The sequence below is a fragment of the Rana temporaria genome, chromosome 4 (genome assembly GCF_905171775.1).
Source record: "Rana temporaria chromosome 4, aRanTem1.1, whole genome shotgun sequence".
Taxonomy (NCBI): domain Eukaryota; kingdom Metazoa; phylum Chordata; class Amphibia; order Anura; family Ranidae; genus Rana; species Rana temporaria.
In genome coordinates this window covers 19,894,099-19,916,565 of record NC_053492.1, presented here as the reverse complement: position 1 = coordinate 19,916,565, position 22,467 = coordinate 19,894,099, and the positions used below count along the sequence as shown (strand labels likewise).

General features: G+C 46.7%; 1 protein-coding gene across 8 annotated transcripts in view; it reads left to right on the top strand.

Moving 5' to 3' along the window:
- MSRA (methionine sulfoxide reductase A) overlaps window positions 1–19,266 on the top strand; it is a 460,936-nt gene extending 441,670 nt beyond the window's left edge. For all 8 annotated transcript variants that reach the window (XM_040348095.1, XM_040348093.1, XM_040348094.1 and 5 more), the window contains one exon: window positions 18,837–19,266. In XM_040348095.1, the coding sequence (XP_040204029.1) occupies window positions 18,837–18,998 (162 nt within the window). In that variant the 3' untranslated portion in view covers window positions 18,999–19,266. The remainder of the gene's footprint in view (window positions 1–18,836) is intronic.
- Window positions 19,267–22,467: the final 3,201 nt, after the last annotated feature.

Sequence of the window (22,467 nt, the reverse complement as noted above, 5' to 3'; positions counted from 1 at the left end):
TTCAGTAGGGTTGAAGTCTAAAGATGTTCAGTAGGGTTGAAGTCTAAAAGTGTTCAGTAGGGTTGAAGTCTAAAGGTGTTCAGTAGGGTTGAAGTCTAAAGGTGTTTAGTAGGGTTGAAGTCTAAAGGTGTACAGTAGGGTTGAAGTCTAAAGGTGTCCAGTAGGGTTGAAGTCTAAAGGTGTCCAGTAGGGTTGAAGTCTAAAGGTGTCCAGTAGGGTTGAAGTCTAAAGGTGTCCAGTAGGGTTGAAGTCTAAAGGTGTCCAGTAGGGTTGAAGTCTAAAGGTGTCCAGTAGGGTTGAAGTCTAAAGGTGTACAGTAGGGTTGAAGTCTAAAGGTGTCCAGTAGGGTTGAAGTCTAAAGGTGTCCAGTAGGGTTGAAGTCTAAGGGTGTCCAGTAGGGTTGAAGTCTAAAGGTGTCCAGTAGGGTTGAAGTCTAAAGGTGTCCAGTAGGGTTGAATTCTAAAGGTGTCCAGTAGGGTAGAAGTCTAAAGGTGTCCAGTAGGGTTGAAGTCTAAAGGTGTCCAGTAGGGTTGAAGTCTAAAGGTGTCCAGTAGGGTTGAAGTCTAAAGGTGTCCAGTAGGGTTGAAGTCTAAAGGTGTCCAGTAGGGTTGAAGTCTAAAGGTGATCAGTAGGGATCTGCTACTGACGGCTTTGTGCCAGATACCACAGCATACCTTCAGAGGTGTGGTGGAGTCCATCCCTTGATGGGTCAGGGCTGTTTTGGTGGAAAAAGGTGAACCTACTGAATATTAGGCGTGTGGTCATGGCTGATCATTGTAAGGTCTGTATAGAGTATGCAGATCTGAAGCCAGTCACAGCAGAGAGTACTGGATCACTTTGGTAAGTGCATTACTTTGCACGTCATTTAGCAGGCTTAGCAGTTCATGTATAGGCTTCCATCACACATATATATTGCCCTTTAAGAATGTTAATTCTCAGAAGTTGTAGTAACACATCTTGGTTTCCGCTGTCACGCCGCCGATATCTGTGCATGTTTGTGTACGTGCCGTGTGTGTAGTGTGACAGCAGCTCCCAGACCTGCCAAAAATCCCAATTTTGCTTGCCATCTGCCATAGCGGAAGGGAACACCTGTCAGGGACAGCTGCTGGACGGGGCGGCGTAGGTAAGAGGCGAATCAGTTCCACTCTCAAGTTGGCCGCGTTCAGGTAACACATGGATCGCGCCGTGTAATGCCAAATGTTTTCCTGCACCCTCCTTCTCACCAGGTGCGACACACAACCATGCTGCGTACAGGCTCGACCCCCCTCCAACACTTATTCTCCTGAAGAAAACATACAGCTAAACCTTCCCACAGACAGCACAGTCTTTAATGATCTCTGCAAAAAAGCCTCCACTGCCTGAAAAAAAATTACAGAATATAACCAGGTGCTATTTAAAGTAGATCTAACCCAATAACTAAAATGTCAAAGAAGATATAAAGATTTAATTTAAATATATTCCTTAAGGCCCTTTTCACACTGGGGCGTTTTTTGAGTGTTATTCAAGCGTTATTTGAGCGAAGCCTCATCTGCAATCCCAATGTGAAAGCCTGAGTGCTTTCAGAGCCCTTTCGCACTGCCAGCGCCCGAAAAACGCTGGTAAAGCACCGCTAAGACCCTAACGTTTTAGGGCGTTTTTTGCAGTGCCTCAGTGTGAAAGGCGTTTTTTCAGCGCTTTTTTAATTCATTTCAATGTAGAGGGACGTTTTTGGAGCGTTTCTTTCAGCACCCAAAAGCTGCTCAAAGATGCTGCTTCCAGGACTTTTCTCAACGCCCTGCCAGTGCAACGCCTGAGTGTGAAAGGGTAAGGCATTTTTTCAGCGCTTTCAATTCATTTCAATGGAGAGGGACGTTTTTGGAGCGTTTCTTTCAGCGCCCAAAAGCTACTCCAAAGATGCTGCTTGCAGGACTCAGTGTGAAAGGGTCCATTGAGATGCATTGAGAGCGTTTTAATAGCGATATTTTTAATGCTAGAACGCTGTAAAAATGCTTCGGTGTGAAAGGGGTCTAATAGCCACAAAGGATATAAATCCACTTTTACCTTTTCAAACTCAGATATAATCTTGCAAAAGTAAACATCATCACTGGGCTGTACATAGCCTGTGCAGAGAGCCGAGGTGTGGGAGGGGCCCAGGACTACCCATAAGGCAGCCCTGAAAAATCAGTCACAAGTGCAAAGTTTATTTTAGGTCCCGTCACCTCCCATAGGCTATATAATTATGCCCCACTAGGAGGCAACGTGCCTTCTAGCCTTTGGGGTACCTTTGTTCATTTGTTTTTAATAAAGTTGATGAAGCATTGTGGATTGACGGAGGGTGGCTCAGTTTAATTTATTTCTCAATAATTCTAAAAGCTGTTTTCGAAGCCCATTTCTGGGTAATATTAGCATTTTATTACTATTGGGGTGGCTATTCTCTCCTGGGAGCCACTATCCCACTGACACCAATGAATGGAGGTGGTATTCTCCCTTGGGGTCTACGAACCCACTAACTTGGGGAACTATTCTTCCCTGGTGGTCTCTATCCCACTGACACCAATGGTTAGGGGGCTATTCCCCTTGGAGGGGGTCACAACCCCACTGACACTGATTTATTCAGGAGGTATTCTTTATTGAGATCTAACATCAGAACCTGATCTCAACCCTACTGAACACATTTGAGGTTCATTGGAATTCCAGTGGCACTAAGGTCTTCTCATTCAACATCATTACTTCAGCTCAACCCTACTGAACATCTTTGGAATGATCTGGAATTCTAATGGTGCCCAGGATGTCTTCTTATCCAACCTGACCTCAACCCTACTGAACACCTTTGGGGTAAATTGACATTCCAGTAATGCCCAAGTCTTCTTATCTAACATCATTGCTTCACCTCAATAATACTGAACCTTTAGGATTATTAAAGCAGAGGTCCACATAAAAATGGAACCTCCGCTGTCCGGATTCCCCCCTTCCCCTCCGGTGTCAAATTTTGCACCTTTAGGGCGAGGGGGGAGCAGATACCTGTCTAAAGGCTCATACACACTATCGAACTTCAAACAAACTTTTCCTTGGATTTTTGTCCGAAGGGAGTTGGCCGGGCACATCCATAGCATACACACGCTCGGACTTTTCTGCAAACTTTCCTAAAACTTTCCCAACATCACGTGTTTTTTCTGCTCTTTACCGCCACCCTTTGGTCAACTTCTGCTATTGTTGGTTGATTTTAACATTGGTTCTGGGCATGCGTATTTGTACTTTGTACAAAAGTGGCTTGTAACCGATGGCTTGCTGTACACACGGTCGGACTAGGCACCATCGGACTTTTGTTGCCGAAAAGTTTGTCCGTTTGCAGAGCGAACTTTTGTCTGATGAAAACAGAAAAAGTTTGTCCAATGGAGCGTACACACGGTCTGATTTTTTTGAAAACTTGCTCATTTTGAAGCTTGTTGGCAAACATTTTGACCGTGTGTATGGGCCTTTAGTCAGGTATTTGCACCCACTTCCGGGGATAAACCCCTGCATATCTGCCACAGTCTACGCCACGTCCGGCGCCACCCCTTGTTGTCTTCTAGGAGACACACGAGTCCCAGTGACATTGCACAGTGCGAGTTGCGCATGTGCAATAGGGAACCAGGAAGTGAATCCACAAGGCTTGACTTCCTGATTCCCTTACCGAAGATGGCGGCGGCAGCATCCGAGGGACAGGTCGGCCTCGGGTGCCGACATCACGGGCGTGCTGGACAGGTAAGTGTCATTATTTTAAAAGTCAGCAGCTGCAGTATTTGTAGCTGCTGACTCTAAAAAACAAAAACAAATTTGGCGGACCTCCGCTTTAATATTATTATTATTATACACCATTTATATAGCACCAACAGTTTACGCAGCGCTTTACAATGTAAAGGGGGGACAGCACAATTACAGTACAATACAGAAGGGATGTAGCAGGTTTATTGAGAATCTTGGTAGCCAGTTCAGGCTGTGAGTGAAGCTTCTTGATGTTCCTGCTGGCAATAAAACAAGGAGGCTGTTCTGGCTACAAAGGACAGCTGGGGGTCGACTCCATAATAATAGCCATGGTTTTGGAATGTGATGTCCAACAAGATCATTTAGATGTGAGGGTCACATGACGTAGCTCCCGATTATAGCCCTTAAAATATCCAAGAAGCCAACATCAGATTCAGAAACCATGAACAACCAAGAAGCCAACATCCGATTCAGAAACCATGAACAACCAAGAAGCCAACATCCGATTCAGAAACCATGAACAACCAAGAAGCCAACGTCAGATTCAGAAACCATGAACAACCAAGAAGCCAACATCCGATTCAGAAACCATGAACAACCAAGAAGCCAACGTCAGATTCAGAAACCATGAACAACCAAGAAGCTTACATCAGATTCAGAAACCATGAACAACCAAGAAGCCAACGTCAGATTCAGAAACCATGGTTTCTGAATCTGACGTTGGCTTCTTGGTTGTTCATGGTGTAATATTGGGGGTGTTTAGCTCAAGTGGGATATGCGATTTTAAGCGATTCACGCCAGTCCGGAACTATGTTTAAGGGCTTGTTGGCCCACTTTTATTGAAAAGGCAAAAATAAACAAAATCCAAACATAGGTTTCCCACGCAGGGGGTTTTCACTGTCCACACAGAACGGTACCTTCAGCCTCCTGACTTATACGTGCCAAAGAAAATACCAAGCCATCTGGCTCTTGTCATCAGTAGCACAACTGCTCAGGCTCCAACATGGAGCTCTCCTGACTCCTGTCAGCAACCTTAGACTCAGGTCTCTGGGGTTTCACAGTGCAGCCTGCACTCTCCAGCTTCTCTAGCCACTTCACAGTGCACACCTGCACTCTCTGAGTTCTCCCTTGCACGCCTGGACTCCTCAGGAGGGTGGAGCCCAGAATGCTGGTCCTGAGTCTCCTATCAGGCCCACACACACCTGCACAATCAGTGTGCTGATCCATCTGAAAATCTGGACCCAGGACTGGGGATTTCATCCCACCCAGATCTCTGTGAAATCCCCGGGCTCCAGGTCCCAAAGTGGACTTTACTAACAATTGAGGAAACTGAAATGCCAGTTTCCTCTGTAAACTGCAAGCTTCCTGGAGCACCTCAACCAGTACAATTAAAAACCCTGGGTCACCACACCCCTGGGGTACCACACTACTACAATGGTTTCTGAATCTGACGTTGGCTTCTTGGTTGTTCATGGTTTCTGAATCTGACGTTGGCTTCTTGGTTGTTCATGAACAACCAAGAAGCCAATGTCAGATTCAGAAACCCTGAACAACCAAGAAGCCATCATAAGATTCAGAAACCATGAACAACCAAGAAGCCATCATAAGATTCAGAAACCATGAACAACCAAGAAGCTTACGTCAGATTCAGAAACCATGAACAACCAAGAAGCCAACGTCAGCTTCAGAAACCATGAACAACCAAGAAGCCAACGTCAGCTTCAGAAACCATGAACAACCAAGAAGCCAACGTCAGATTCAGAAACCATGAACAACCAAGAAGCCAATGTCAGATTCAGAAAACATGAACAACCAAGAAGCCAACGTCAGAAACCATGAACGACCAAGAAGCAAACGTCAGATTCAGAAACCATGAACAACAAAGAAGCCAATGTCAGATTCAGAAACCATGAACAACCAAGAAGCCAACGTCAGATTCAGAAACCATGAACAACCAAGAAGTCAACATCAGCTTCAGACACCATGAACAACCAAAAAGCCTACGTCAGATTCAGAAATCATGAACAACCAATAAGCCAACATCAGCTTCAGAAACCATGAACCACCAAGAAGCCAACATCAGATTCAGAAACCATGAACAACCAAGAAGCCAACGTCAGATTCAGAAACCGTGAACAACCAAGAAGCCAACGTCAAATTCAGAAACCATGAACAACCAAGAAGTCAACGTCAGATGCAGAAACCATGAACAACCAAGAAGCCAACATCAGATTCAGAAACCATGAACAACCAAGAAGCCAACGTCAGATTCAGAAACCGTGAACAACCAAGAAGCCAACGTCAAATTCAGAAACCATGAACAACCAAGAAGCCAACGTCAGATTCAGAAACCATGAACAACCAAGAAGCCAACGTCAGATTCAGAAACCATGAACAACCAAGAAGCCAACGTCAGATTCAGAAACCATGAACAACCAAGAAGCCAACATCAGATTCAGAAACCATGAACATACAAGAAGCCAACATCAAATTCAGAAACCATGAACAACTGAGGTGTTGTTTATGGGTGTATATGCTTTTAAAATTGTTGCTGGCCTCAAAGTGCCCAAAAGCAAAACTTTCAGAAATTATTCAGCTTCAGACAGTCTTTTTTTTTTTCAGTGCAGGTTTGAACCATGAAAGAAGAAATTTGATTGGATGTTGTTTACCCAGCAGTTTCTTTTCATCCTAAAAAAAAATACAGAAGCTTTGGCTACTTTTTCTTCTACTTATTTTATTTTGCTTTTAACTTCAAGAAATGACCAAATTATCATGCCAACCCAATTCAGTACACATGGCATCTGGCTCGAGGACCCGTGCCAAGTCGCTGCTGATCTGAAGCTGGCACAGGAACGCGTCAGATGGCATGCTGGGAAATGTATGTTGTAAAGAAAACATTCTCTGGTATGAAAGGGAAAGTAAGGTGAAAGGCAATCTATAGACTTTATACAGCGTGCAAATGTGGAATAAACAGGGTTATTATCCAAGTACGCCTGATAATGCAACCATCACTTTTGCGGTTTTTATGTTGCTGGTAAAAAATAACATATGTAAATAAAAAAATATATAAACTACAAATTGTTTAGAAATGGTTATAGAAATAGTAATTTCAATATCAATCCAGTTCACTGAGCGAACCACTTTCTTAAAGACATGCATTGCCTTTGGCAACCAAATTGGGTTCTCCAGCCTTTTTTCAACCTTTTTACATCAGAGGAACCCCTAAAATAATTTTTTGATCTCAGGGAACCCCTAAAAAAACTGGGGGTCAATGACAAAATGCTCCTTACGTTGGTGGTCAGTAGAAGGAATGCCTCTCTTACATTGGGGGATCAGTAGGAAGAATGCAGCCCTTACAGTGGTGGTCAGAACGCAACCCTTATGGACTACTAAAATGATCACTGCTGTCATTCTGCTGGTTTTACCAAGTGGTGTTGGTCCAGGAACTATGCAGGCACCATCAGATTGGAGGTCAATCAGCCACCACTAATGAAACCCCTAGAAAACTTTGGAGGAACCCTAGGGCTCCACAGAACCCTGGTTCAGAAAGGCTGGAGTGCTCAATGGATCCGTCCTTAAGCCTATTCAAAGAATACTATTGTCTCTTAGTTATAGTACTACAATGAGCTGTCAATCTGGGCACAATATCCAATATAATATCCAATTTGGACTGCACAATTCAAATTTGTAACTACAAAACACCCCCCCCCCCCCTATAGGGATGAAGAAGGCAAAAGGTGTCCCATAGTTCTGATACTTCCTGCCCTAGGGCGACAACAGTGATCCTCCATAGTTACAGTATTGTCACTATGGGCCAGATTCACGTAGAATTGCGGCCGTGTAACGTAAACCGTTTACGTTACACCGCCGCAAGTTTTCAGTGTAAGTGCCTGATCCACAAAGCACTTACCTGTAAACTTGCGGCGGTGTATCGTAAACACGTCCGGCGCAAGCCCGCCCAATTCAAATGGGGCGGGTACCATTTAAATTAGGCGCGCTCCCGCGCTGGACGTACTGTACATGCTCAGTTTTAAAATTCCCGCCGTGCTTTGTGCGATGTGACGTCATTTTTTAGAACGGCGACGTGCGTAGCGTCCATTCGTATTCCCGGACGTCTTACGCCAAAACAAAAAAAAATTGAAATTCGACCCGGGAACGACGGCAATACTTTAACATGGCTCGACTAAAGTTAAGCCATGTTAAAGCAGGTGTAAATTTGCGACGGGAAAAAATTACTAGTAACGACGGGAAAAAACTTTGTGGATCGCCATAACTGCTCATTTGCATACCCGACGCTGGAATACGACGCAAACTCCCCCCAGCGGCGGCCGAGGTATTGCATCCTAAGATCCGACGGTGTAAGTCAATTACACCTGTCGGATCTTAGGGCTATCTATGCGGAAATGATTCTATGAATCAGCCGCATAGATACGACAGGAGATACGACGGTGTATCAGGAGATACGCCGTCGTATCTCCTCTGTGAATCTGGCCCTATGTCACTATAGGCCTAGGGTCACCCTGGGACTCGGGTTGAGCACGAGTTTGGTCCGAAAGTAGGTTCAGACTGAACCTTGGAGGCAAGCTGTCATTCCTAACATAAAAGCACCCAATCAGCTAAAGCTGACCCCCATGCCGCATTCTTATGACATTATTGACCTAATATGGTCACATGGCCATATTTAGTCAATGGCATTACCAAATACTGTATGGTAATGTGACCATATTGGGTCAATGATGTCATAAGCAACCCTCTCCTAATTTGTTATGTGAGGCTGTGGGAAATGCCCTAGCCATGGCTGATTGGGTACTGATTTAGTAGGAGTCACAGTTTGCTTCCAGGTTTGTATCAGACCTAAATTCGGCCAAAATCTGTGTTCATCCCTAGTCCTAGAATGAAAAGCCATCCCTGTGTACTGGAGAACAGGAGTTACTACCAGTGTTACTGGTAGAATCACCAAATAAAAAAAGGAAAGTAATGCAGCCATGGTTGCATACTCCACGTGACCGCATACAAAGACATTAGGGGGCCACTTCAGGCTCCAGCAGGTCTTCTTCTACTATCAACTGCTGGGAGTGCAGGCAGTCAAAGGGCTCACCCCAGCTCTGTATGAATTGCTAAGGAAAATAAATCCCAAAAGTCGCACATCATACAAAACCCTCATACAGAGAGTAGAAGCAGCCCCGGCCTAGACTCCATCCAGACCATAGCCCCAACGCGTTTCGCCCTCTGTGATTGCCAACAAGGGTTTTGCCACCAAGTACTAAGTCATGTTTCGTAAAGGGTCAAATACTTATTTCACTCATTAAAATTGCAAATGAATTCATAACTTTTTTGAAATGCGTTTTTCTGGATATTGTTGTTGTTATTCTGTCTCTTACTGTTAAACCTACCATTAAAATTATAGACTGACCATTTCTTTGTCAGTGGGCAAACATACAAAATCAGCAGGGGATCAAATACTTTTTCCCCTCACTTTATTTTTAGAGGCAGGGTGGTGATGTTGTCACAATTTTAGTCCAGCTGAACAGTCCCATAATAGTCCGGATCTGGGGCTGGGGGTATACCAGTGGCTGCGTTTTTTTTTTTTTGGGGGGGTGGCAAACAACCCTGCCATTCGGCCCCCCTGCTGTCTTCCGGGCGGTCCACTTACCCCATCTAGGCAGCAGGGATCGGCAGGCATCCGAGGATCGGCGGGGATCGGGGCACCAAGCAGTGGTGGGGATCATGGCACCAGGTAGTGGCAGGGATCGAGGCATCAGGTAGTGGCAGGGATCGGGGCACCAGGCAGCGGCGGGGATCAGGGCACCAAGCAGTGGCGGGGATCGGGGCACCAAGCAGCGGCAGGGATCAGGGAACCAGGCAGTGGTGGGGATCGGGCATCCAGGCATCAGCCAGTGGCTCTCCTCCTCCTCGCTTCCGCCGTGTGTCTCCTCCCCTCTTCCTAGGCATCCAACAGGAGTGCCTGTCCTTTCAGCCAGTCGGGTGATGGGTATTAGACCTGCTTCCCAGTTGGCCGGTAGGAGGAACAGTGTTTCAACAGTAAATATTCATTCGCTGTTGCAACACACCTGGCATCTCAGACCCCCCCCCCCCCTCCAGCTGTATGCTGGTCAGTCCACCAGCACTTACCCTATCTAGGTGGCGGGGAGCAGCGGGCATCCGAGGAGAGGTAGGGAGCAGGAGATATCGGAGGAGCGGCAGGGATTGGGGCACCAAGCAGTGGCGGGAATCGGGCATCCGAGGTGCAGCAGTGGGGATCGGGGCACCAAGCAGCGGCGGGAAACAGGGCACCGGGTAGCGGCAGGGATCAGGGCATCAGGCAGCGGCAGGCATCGGGGCACCAGGCTTCGGCGGGATCGGGGCACAAGGTAGTGGCAGAGATCGGGCATCCAGGCATCGGCCAGTGGTTCTCCTCATCCTCGCCTCCGCCACGCGAATCCTCCCCTCCTCCTAGACGTCCAATAGGAGCGCCTGTCCTTTCAGCCAATTGGGTGATGGAAAAAAGGAAAAAGAGAGCACTCACATTGCCTCATCCGTGAACAGTCATAGAAATACAAAAAAGAGGGTACCAAAAAGGTGACCCCAGGTCGGACTTTAACTGTGATGACGCACTAGGGCTCACCATACAGTATACTATGTACCTTTATGTATATGTTTTTTTTAACCTTTTGTCATGTCCCATTTTACACTATTGTATGTTTCTAAGTCCCAATAAATATTATTATTTTTCTATATCCTTATTGTTTACTGTGCCGTTAAAGTCCGACCTGGGATCAACTTTTTGGGACCCTCTTTTTTGTATTTCCAATCGGGTGATGGGTATCAGACCCACTTCCCGATTGGCCGGGAGGAGGATCAGTGTTGCAACAGCGAATATTAATTTGCTGCTGCAACACACCTGGGTGGGCTCCAGACGCAATGCTCTGGCTCTAATGAGTGCTTCAAAAAACACTCCCCCGCCCACCGCTGCCATAGGAATTCATGCGCCTGGGATCCTGAAAGGGGCTGGGCACATGGATAGGGAGGCAGGGCTGTCTTTAGCACAGGGCAAATGGGGCCCAATCTTTGTAGGGGGCCCTGCACTACCTGTGAATTAGGGCCCTGATGGCGGCTTTGCAGAGTGCAGTAGTGCACAGAGGACACGGGAGGCTGTATTCCCGATCTAGCTAGCAGTCAGGGGGCGGGGTTGGGAGCTCCACTGATGCGATGACCCCGCCCCATGTAGCCTGTATGCAGAGCGGCTGTAGTAAGAAGAGTGATCGGAGTGGGCGCGTCAGTGGAGCTCCCGGCCCCGCCCCCTCTATACTGGTTGGGGAATGCAGAGGTCCGGGGGCAGGAGCTCCACTGACACGCCCACTCTGATCACTGGCTCTCACTACAGCCACTCTGTTCCGAGTTAAGCTTCCCTCTCTGATGGCTAGCACGCAAATACAGCCTCCTGTGTCCTCTGTGCACTCTGCAAAGTCTGTCATCGGGGCCCCAGTTCACGGAATCACGGGTAATCGAATGCAGTATGTCCATAGTATCTGGTAATCTAATGCAGTATGTCCACAGTCTCTGGTAATCTCATGCAGTAAGTCACAGTCTCTGGTAATCTCGTGCAGTATGTCCGCAGTCTCTGGTAATCTCGTTCAGTATGTCCGCAGTCTCTGGTAATCTCGTGCAGTATGTCCGCAGTCTCTGGTAATCTCGTGCAGTATGTCCGCAGTCTCTGGTAATCTCGTGCAGTATGTCCGCAGTCTCTGGTAATCTCGTGCAGTATGTCCGCAGTCTCTGGTAATCTCGTTCAGTATGTCCGCAGTCTCTGGTAATCTCATGCAGTATGTCCGCAGTCTCTGGTAATCTCGTGCAGTATGTCCGCAGTCTCTGGTAATCTCGTGCAGTATGTCCGCAGTCTCTGGTAATCTCGTGCAGTATGTCCGCAGTCTCTGGTAATCTCGTGCAGTATGTCCGCAGTCTCTGGTAATCTCGTGCAGTATGTCCACAGTCTCTGGTAATCTCGTGCAGTATGTCCGCAGTCTCTGACCCTCTCCTGTAGTATGTGTATTAATGTGCCGCTTTACTTGCTAAATTTTTTGGAATTGTTCCACTGCTCAGTGAGTGGTAATGATGTGCATTAACCTATAGCAACCAATCAGTGAGCGCTAATAATGTGCAGTAACCTCTAGCAACCAATCGGCAAGCAGAAATTATGTGTTGTAACCTCTAGCAACCTGCCAGTGAGCGGTAAGGATAGGCTGTAACCTCTGGCAAACAATTGCAATTGCTGTGTGATCTGCTGCAGTAAACTGAGTTTGAGTCTATCTGCTATTTTTTTTGTATGTCTCAGAATGGAGAGGGGGGGGGCAAGAAAATGTTTGCCCAGGGCCCAATCAAAATTAAAGATGGCCCTGTAGGTAGGGCGGTGGAGTATGCACAGGCCGCCCCTGGGGTATACACTGCAAGAGCCTGTGCATTACATTGGAGATTGTGGGTGCAATGCTCTGCAGACTTCAGAGTAGTAGATGCTTAAGGATCAGAAGATCATTGTTGCTGCATTTGCTACTTTTTTTGCGAAAGGTGAACTAAGAGCCAGATTCTGGTAGATCCTGCGTATCTGTGCGGCGGCGTAACGTATGTCATTTACGTTACGCCGCCGCAAGTTTTTCAGGCAAGTGCTTTATTCACAAAGCACTTGCCTGTAAAGTTGCGGCGGCGTAGCGTAAAACACCCGGCGGAATTCAAATTCGGAGGGTAGGGGGCCTGTTTCATTTAAATGAAGCGCGTCCCCGTGCCAAACGAACTGCGCATGTGCCGTCCCTAAAATATCCCAGTGTGCATTGCTCTAGATGATGTCGCAAGGACGTCATTGGTTTCGACCTGAACGTAAATGACGTCCAGCCCCCTTCACGGACGACTTGCGCAAACGACGTAACTTTTAACATTTTCGACGCGGGAATGACGGCCATACTTAACATTGGCTGAGCCTCATATAGCAGGGGCAACTTTACGCCGGGAAACTTTACTGCGTCGGCCGCGCGTACGTTTGGGAATTCGCGTATCTAGCTAATTTGCATACTCAACGTGGAAATCGACGGAAGCGCCACCTAGCGGGGAAAAAAAATTCCAGTTACGATCCGACGGTTTAACTACTTGCCGACCGCCCACCGTCGTTATACGTCCTCACTTTAGAGATGAATATCTCGGTAACGGCAGCAGCTGCTCTTCTGTGGGCGGCCGTGTAAACGATAATGGCGGTCTCCGCGGCGGATTCGCCGCGAGATCGCCGTTATCGGTGGCGGGAGAGGGGCCCCCCCTCCCGCCGCTCTCCCGCGCCCTCCGCCGCTTACTGTAGCCGTCGGTAGCGGCGGAGGGGATCGCGACCATTCGCTAGCTGAGCGGGGATGAGACTGAAGGAAAAATCTCCTTCGCCCGTCCCCCATAGCTCTGCTGGGCGGAAGTGACGTCAAAACGTCAGTCCCGCCCAGCCTCTTAAAGAAACATTTTTTTTTTTTGTCATTTGAAAAAATGACATTTCCAAATTTTTTCTTTTTTTTTTGCATTTAAGCCTAAATATGAGATCTGAGGTCTTTTTGACCCCGGATCTCATATTTAAGAGGACCTGTCATGCTTTTTTTCTATTACAAGGGATGTTTACAATCCTTATAATAGGAATAAAAGTGATAATTTTTTTTTTTTTTTTTCGTGTTAAAAATTGTAAAATAAATAAAAATAAATGCGAAAACCAAATAAAAATTTTTTAAAGCGCCCCGTCCCGACGAGCTCGCGCGTAGAAGCGAACGTATACACGAGTAGCGTCCGCATATGAAAACGGTATTCAAACCACACAAGTGAGGTATCGCCGCGATCGTTAGAGCGAGAGCAATAATTCTAGCCCTAAACCTCCTCTGTAACTCAAAAAATGCAACCTGTAGAATTTTTTAAACGTCGCCTATCAAGATTTTTAAGGGTAAAAGTTTGACGCCATGCCACGAGCGGGCGCAATTTTTAAGCGTGACATGTTGGGTATCATTTTACTCGGCGTAACATTATCTTTCACAATATATAAAAAAATTGGGCCAAATTTATTGTTGTCTTATTTTTTAATTTAAAAAAGTGAATTTTTTCCAAAAAAAGTGCGCTTGTAGGACCGCTGTGCAAATAGGGTGTGACAAAAAGTATTGCAATGACCACTATTTTTTATTCTCTAGGGTGTTAGAAAAAAAATATATATAATGTTTGGGGGTTTTAAGTAATTTTCTAGCAAAAAAAAATGGTTTTGTCTCGTAAACACAGACTCTGAAAAACAGGCCCGGGGCTAAAGTGGTTAAGAGACTTACACCTGTCGGATCGAAGAGATATCTATGCGTAACTGATTCTAAGAATCAGTCGCATAGATACGACGGCCCAGATTAGGACTTACGACTGCGTACATGGCGCTGCACTGTCGTAAGTCCTTTGAGAATCTGGGCCTAAGCCTTTAAGTAGCTCAGCACCAGTTCCAGAGGGAACTTGGGGTCATAAAAGCGTAAGGAAGAATCTCCACGATAGTGTTCCTGTGGTAAGAAAGGCATTGATCCCGGCTGCACCTCAGTTCAGCTTGGGATCGGCGCGCTGCAATTTCCATTTAAAAAATCCTCGCAGCGCACCAAAATCTGATGCCGCCCGTACACGGAGCCTTTTTTTTGGCACTGAAGCTGTTAACGGCGCTCGTCGCCATTACCCGTCTATACATTATCATGTCTGAGTATGCAAAATGGGTCATCTGAGGCTGTACACAGTATGACAGTTGTAGCTGAATGGTGTGCTTGGGCAGAAATGTGTACACAGCCATCTGTCTAAAAAATCTGTCAGACTTTTACAGGCATGGCCCCCGAACAGCCCACGGGGGGCCCCAGATCCAAGTGCTGCACAGATCGTCCAACAAAGCAGAGCTCCGCATTAAAGAGGAAAAATTGCGTGCCCCGCAGCAAAATTAATCGTCTGCTCAGCTGATTTAAAGGAACGCTCCAGACTGGGAACTAAAAAAGGGGATTTTCTAGCTGTTATCCGGTGCTGGGTTCAGCTGAACGCTGAAAAAACGAAATGTCGTTCTATTTGGCGTTTATATCTACTTTAATCGGTTTACCCCCCATCTATGGAGCAGAGCGATTGATCAATTCCTGCTATGGGCCTGTTTATTCACCAATAACCTTGTCATTGCTTAACCAGTTATAGCCAGATTCAGAGAGAGTTACGCCGGCGTATCAGTAGATACGCCGTCGTAACTCTGAATCTGCGCCGTAGTAAATTTAAGTGTATTCTCAAATTGAGATACACTTAAATCTAGCTAAGATACGACCGCCTGCGCCGTCGTATCTAAGCTGTCTATTTACGCCGGCCGCCAGGGGCGTGTACGCTGATTTACGACTTGAATGCGTAAATCAGCGAGATACGCCTATTCACGAACGTACGCTTGCCCGTCGCAGTAAAGATACGCCGTTTACGTAAGGCGTTTTCAGGCCTAAAGTTATTCCACCAAAAAGATGGCGCAGCCAATGTTAAGTATGGACATCGGAACCGCGTCAAATTTTTTTATTTTTACGTCGTTTGCGTAAGTCGTCCGTGAACGGGGCTGGGCGTAATTTACGTACACGTCGAAACCAATAAGTCTTTGCGGCGTAATTTGAAGCATGCGCACTGGGATATGTCCACGGACGACGTTCAAAACGTCAATCACGTCGGGTCACGATTCATTAGCATAAAACACGCCCACTTCTTCACAATTTGAATTAGGCGCGCTTAGGCCGGCACATTTACGCTACGCCGCCGTAACTTAGGACGCAAGTGCTTTGTGAATACAGCACTTGCCTCTCTAACTTACGGCGGCGTAGCGTATATGAGATACGCTACGCCTGCCTAACGTTAGGCTCATCTACGTGAATCCAGCTATCAATCTCCAGAAGATTTACCCCTCTTCCCCCTTCATGACCAGGCCATTTTTTTCGATGCGGCACTGCGTTATTTTTAACAATTGCGCAGTCGTGCGACGCTGTACCCAAATAAAATTAATGCGCTTTTTTTCCCCACAAATAGAGCTTACTTTTGGTGGTATTCGATCACCTCTACAGTTTTTATTTTTTGCGCTATAAACAAAAAAAAAAAGAGCAACAATTTTGATTTAAAAAACAAAACAATATTTTTTACTTATAAAACATACCCATTAAAAAAAAAAGTAAAAATCGAATTTCTATCATCTACTAGTGATAGTATTTAGGTTGTTCTCGAACGATAAGTGCCTGCAACACTGGGGGTTATTGTACTAGGGGGGTGTCTGTATGGAAAGGTGTCTGTACTTGGGGTGACTGTACTGGGGGGTGTCTGTATTGAGGAGTGTTTGTACTGGGGATGACTGTACTTGAGGTTGTCTGCACTGAGAGAACTCAAGTGTCTGTATTGAGAGGGGGGGGGGGTATCTGTACTGAAGGGGGTGTCTGTTTTGAGTGGAGTTTTTACTAGGGGTGACTGTATTGGGGTGTTGTCTGTACTGAAGGGTGACTGTACTGGAGGTTGACTGTACTGAGAGAGATCAACTCAAGTGTCTGTATTGGGGGGGTATCTGTACTGAATGGGGTGTTTGTACTGGGGGTGACTGTATTGGGGTGTCGTCTGTACTGAAGGGTGACTGTACTGGGGGGTGCTATACTGGGTGGTGCCTTGAGGGGTGTTTGTACTGGGAGTGACTGTACTGAGAGGTATCTGAACTCAAGTATCTGTACTGAAGGGTGTGTCTGTTTTGAGGGGTGTTTGTACTGGGCATGACTGTATTGGGGGGTTGTCTGTACTAAAGGGTGACTGTACTGGTTGGTGTCTGTACTGAAGGATGACTGTACTGTGTGGTGCTTTACTGGGTGGTGCCTATACTGGGGGGTGTTTGAACTGTATGTGACTGAATTAGGGGGGGGGGGGGGGTTGTCTGTAGTGAAGGGTGTCTGTACTTGGAGTGACTGTACTGGGGGTGTCTGTATTAAGGGATTTTAGTACTGGGGGTGGAGACTTACTGGGGGTGTCTGTATTAAGATATGTTAGTACTGGGAGTGACTGTACTGGGGATTGTCTGTACTGGGAGAGACTTACTGGGGGTGTCTGTATTAAGGCATGTTAGTACTGGGGGTGTCTGTACTGGGGGAGACTTACTGGGGGGGTGTCTGTACTGGTAGTGTCTGTATAAAGAGATGTTAGTACTGGGGGTGACTGTACCGGGGGTCGCCTGTACTGGGGAAGACTTACTGGGGGGGTGTCTGTACTGGGGGTGTCTGTATAAAGGGATGTTAGTACTGGGGGTGACTGTACTGGGGGAGACTTACTGGGGGGGTGTCTGTACTGGTAGTGTCTGTATAAAGGGATGTTAGTACTGCGGGTGACTGTACTGGGGGTTGCCTGTACTGGGGAAGACTTACTCGGGGGGTGTCTGTACTGGGGGTGTCTGTATAAAGGGATGTTAGTACTGTGGGTGACTGTACTGGGGGTTGTCTGTACTGAGAGGTATCTGAACTCTGTATTGGGGGAGGGGGGGTTGTACTGGAAGGTGTCTGTATTGGAAGGTGTCAGCACTGAGGGGGGATCTGTGCTGGGGAGAGGGAGCTATATACTGTGGAAGTGTATACTGGGGGGGGGAGGGAGCCTGTACTGAGGAGGGCATGCACTGGGGGTGTCTGTACTTCTGAAATGGGGGGAGGGGGTCTGTACTGAAGGTGTCTGGACTAGGGGTGGTCTGTAGTGAAGGTATAAACTGGGGGGGGGGGGGTAGGGCTGTACTGAGGTGGTGGGCTGGGAGGAGGGATTCAGCTCTGGGGGGGGGGGAAAGATCTGTACTGGGGAAACGATTGGTTGAGATTTGTACTGTGGAACATGGGGGGAAGATTGGATCTTGGGTGGGGGGTGCTTTATTGCTTTAGCTTTTTTTTTTTTCTTTTTTCGTATGGGGTTGCAAAATGAATGGCCCCAGCCCTGGCACCAGATATGATGGGGGAACAAGTTGAGATGAGCTGGTCTAACCCTTCCCCACTCTATCCAAAACTAAAGCAAAAATGGTTGCCTACACTTCAACACATTGTACCGGCTCAGTCACTACTGGGTACAAAAACATCTCCCATGATACATTGCAAACGTTCGATTTACTGGCCTGGATTCAAGAAGCAATTGCGCCTGTGTAACCATAGTTACACAGCGCAATTGCTCACTTGCCCGGCGTAACGAATGCTCCTGATTCAGGAACCTCGTTACGCCGACTGCAGCCTAAAATATGCGCGGCATAGGGCTCTTATGCCCGCATATCTTAGGCTGCATTCTTGCGATGGCCGCTAGGTGGCGTTCCCGTTGTGCTCAGCGTATAGTATGCAAATTGCATACTAACGCTGATTCACAACGTTACACGAGCCCTGCGTACGCAGTTTACGTCGTTTGCGTACAGCGGTTTTCGCGTAAGGCTGCCCCTGCTATTAGCAGGGGCAGCCAATGTTACGTATACCCGTCGCTCCCGCGTTGCGAAATTTGAATTTTACGTAGTTTGCGTAAGTGATTTGTGAATGGCGCTGGACGCCATTCACGTTCACTTTGAAGCAAATGACGTCCTTGCGACGTCATTTGCCGCAATGCACGTCGGGAAAGTTTCCTGACGGAGCATGCGCTCTACGATCGCCGCGGGAACGCGCCTAATTTAAATGATTCCCGCCCCCTACGGGATCATTTAAATTGCGTGCGCTTACGCCAGGCAATTTTAAAGAGCGCACACGCAATTTACGGAGCTACTGCTTCATGAATCGCGGGTAGCGCAGTAAATTTGCGGGGGGGCAGGGCAAAAACGGTGCCCTGCGCCTACGCAAAAAATGTGCAAGGCTATCTGAATCTACCCCACTGTGTATAAGGTGAGCTGCCAATCAGCATGAAGCACTGGAGGGGGGGCGGTTACAGGCACAATAGCTTTATATGGTGTCCTGCCCTGAACGGTGTAATAGCCGCACTTCCGTAACAAAGTAATAAGAGAAAAGATTTGATTCTATTTTGTAATTTCAGAATTTCCTCATTCTTATACAATATCCTGATAGTTAATCAGACTGGCATTCTTATTTTAATTCAATTTTTTCTTACAGGAGTTGACTGCGAACGGACATGGAAATATTACCACTGAAATCCGAGAGGAGACCTCCTTCTACTACGCAGAGGATTATCACCAGCAGTATCTGAGCAAGGTTCCCGAAGGGTACTGTGGACTGGGCGGCACTGGCGTCTCCTGCCCCATCGGTCTCAAGTAATACTTGATAAAGTTGATAAAGTAGTGTAGGGTTAGGTGCCCACTCCTAGCATGCCTACTACAATGTTGGTGAGCAGTGCATGCTGGGGGCTTCTAGTTTTTCACCAGATCACAGCCATCATCTTTTTCGAGCTTCCCACCAAATATGGCTTTTCTCAGGACAATCAATGTATACAGCAGCATTGATAATCTGGGCTTCCTTCAAGTTTTACTGTTGAATATTCACATTACTTGTGCAAACAATAAATTTATTTGCTATGAGAAACGGCCGCCGTGTGTGATTCCTTTTTTTATCAATCATTCCTGTACTAAATAATATCTTATACTTATGATTTGAACTCATGTTGAAGTAAATCTGTTATTTATTTTATTTTTATTTTTTATCGAAAGCCCATGGCGTGTGAAACACACTCAAAAACTTCACTTGGTGCTAAAAAAATGTACACAACATAAAGAGGTGACACAAAAACGTGTAAAAAACGGGTGTACACAAGCCATCTAAAATCAGAGGGCCTTGCCCTGAATCCCCGGGGCGTTAGGCTCCAGACAGGGGACAAGGGTACTTACACTTGGTCCATCTGGCCGAAAACCAGATGGAACCCTTTATCTGAAGGGTCTGCCGAAACAGACACACCCAAGTACTAGGTGGGGCTCCCCCGAAGGGAGACCCCATAAGAGAGGGCGAACTAAGCCAGAAGGCCATGTCCACCCCCTCCCAAGACTTTCAGGGCAGGCCCGAGGACCTACACCCTACCAGTCACACAATGCTACAAACCGTGTGCAAAACATAAAAATACAAAAAGTGACACACAAAGGGAATAAATAAAAATAAAGTGGGGAGAAGGAAGTAGAGGAGAGTGAAAATGTGGCCATTGTGAAATACAATGGCCAGGAATAAAGAATTCCTCTGGTCCGAGCCAAAAGGCCCAGCCCAGGAGTAAATCTGTTATGTATCAGTCAATGCCGGGACAAGAAGGGGGGGGGGCAGGAGGGGGAGGTGGAGGGGCACCTCGAGGAGAGCTCCTGCTGCTATAAGCTGACAGGAGTAGTGACTGTGACAGGGAAAATTTTAGGAAGGATGTGCTAGGCGGGGTGATGTGGGGTGGATTTGTTGTGCTAGGAAGAGGAATTTAGGGGACAACAGGGATAAGATTTGTTCTAGGAGGGGAAATTTTGGGGGGATGTGCTGGCGGGGGGGGGGGGTAATTTGGGGTGGAATCAGCGGGCATTTCTGCTTGGGAGGAGGTGACTTGTACTAGGAAGGCGGATTAGGCTAGAAGGGGTGATTTAAGAGGGGGGATTTGTATTGGGAGGGGAAATTTTGGAGGTCGGATTTTTCTTAGGAAAGGGGATTTGGGCAGACAATATGTGCTAGTAGGGACGATTGGGGGGTATTTGTGCTGGGGGATTTGTACTGGAAGAAGGGGGAAAATGAGCCAGGAGAAGGGATAGGGGGAAAACTTGTGCTAGGATGGGGATTTGTACTGGGAGGAGGGGGGATTTTTTTTTTGAGGAGGGGGGGCTCTGTTTAACATCTTTGCCTGGGTGCTAAATGACCTTGTCCTGGCACTGGTCCCAAAGGCATACCTTAGCGGTCACTGATTAAAAGAATGGCAGGAGTACCTGCTCAACAGCAGATTATCCATTAAGAAAATGTATATAATAATGGGTCATGGGGTGGCTGGAGCACCAGCTAGCTTTTTTATCATCAAATTATTCAAAGAAAATACCTCAGTGGCCAATAGAAAGGTGCCCCTTGAACAATGGGATGGCTGTAGCACCAGCTAGGTTCTTCATCATCAGATTATCAAATGAGAAGACCTCAGTAGCCAAAATAAAGGTGCCCATCAAATAGTGGAATGAGGCTCAAGTTAGCCTCCTCAATGTCTTATTATCCAATGATAAGACCTCAGCAACCATTAGAAAGGTGCCCATTAAATAGTGAAATGATCAGATGCAACAGTTAGCCCCTTCAACATCTCACTATGCAATGATAAGGCCTCAGCGAGGTTCCCATCAAATACTGGGATGAAAAGCACCAGTTAGCCTTTCCAACATCCAATGATAAGACCTCAGCGATTAATAGAAAGGAATTCATTGAACAGTGGGATGACTGGAGCACCAGTTAGCCTCTTCAGAGATTGCTCACCCAATGATAAGACCTCAGCGATCAATAGAATGGCAGGAGCACCAACTAGCCTCTTCAACATCAGATTATCCAAAAAGGAAAGAAAATGTTAGTGGGATATTCGGATGACTGACATGCCAGATAGTCTTCTTAACATTAAATAATACAAGGTGAAGACGTTAGTGGCCAATAAAAAAGATGCCTATTGAATAGAAGGGATGACAGGAGCACCAACTAGCCTCCTCAGCATCAGATTGTCCATCAGGGAGACTCCAGTGGCTAATAGAGAGATACCCTTTGAATAGTGGGATTACTGGAGCACCAGCTAGCCTTCTCAACCACAAATACCCCAATAATGAGACATCCGTGGCCAATAAAAAGTGGCCCTTTGGATAAAGGAATGACAGGGACACCAACTAGCCACCTAAGCATCTGTTTATCCATTAAGGTGACATCAGTGGCCATTAGAAAGTTGCCCATTGGATAGTTGGATGGAAGAAGCTGAAGTTAAGGCCATTGAGGGGACATCCTTGGCCAATAAAAAAAAATGCCTATTGAATAGAATGATAACAGGAGCACTGACTAGCCTCCTCAGTATTAGTTTATTCACTTAGGAGACTTCAGTGGCCTTTAGAAAGTTGCCCATTGGATAATGGGATGGCAGAATCTGACGTTGAAGCCATTAAAAAGACGTACTTGGCCAATAAAAAAGATGCCCATAGCATAGAGTGATGGAAGGAGCACCAACTAGTCTCCTCTGCTATCGGTTATCCAATAAGGATACTTCAGTGGCTATTAGAAAGTTGCCCATTGGACAGAGGTATTACAGGAGCATCAAATAGCCTCCTCTGCATCAGATTGCCCAATAGGGAGACTTTAGTGGCTAATAGAGAGGTGCCCATTGGATAGTGGAATGGCTGGGGCACCAGCTAGCCTTCTTAACCTTAAGTAATCTAATGTTGAGACATCTTTGGCCAATAAAAAGTTGCCCATTGGATAGAGGGATTACAGGAGCACAAACTAGCCTCCCCAACGTCACTTTATCCAATAAGATGACATCATTGGCCATTAGAAAGTTTCCCATTGGATAGTGGGATGGCAGAAGCTGACGTTGAGGCCATTGAGGAGAAATCCTTGGCCAATAAAAAAGATGCCTATTGAATAGAGTGATAACTGGAGCATCAACTAGTCTCCTCAGCATTGGTCTATTCACTAAAGAGACTTCAGTGGCCATTAGAAAGTTTCCCATTGGATAGTGGGATGGCAGAAGCTGAAGTTGAGGCCATTGAGGAGACATACTTGGCCAATAAAAGAGTGATGGCAGGAGCACCAACTAGCCTCC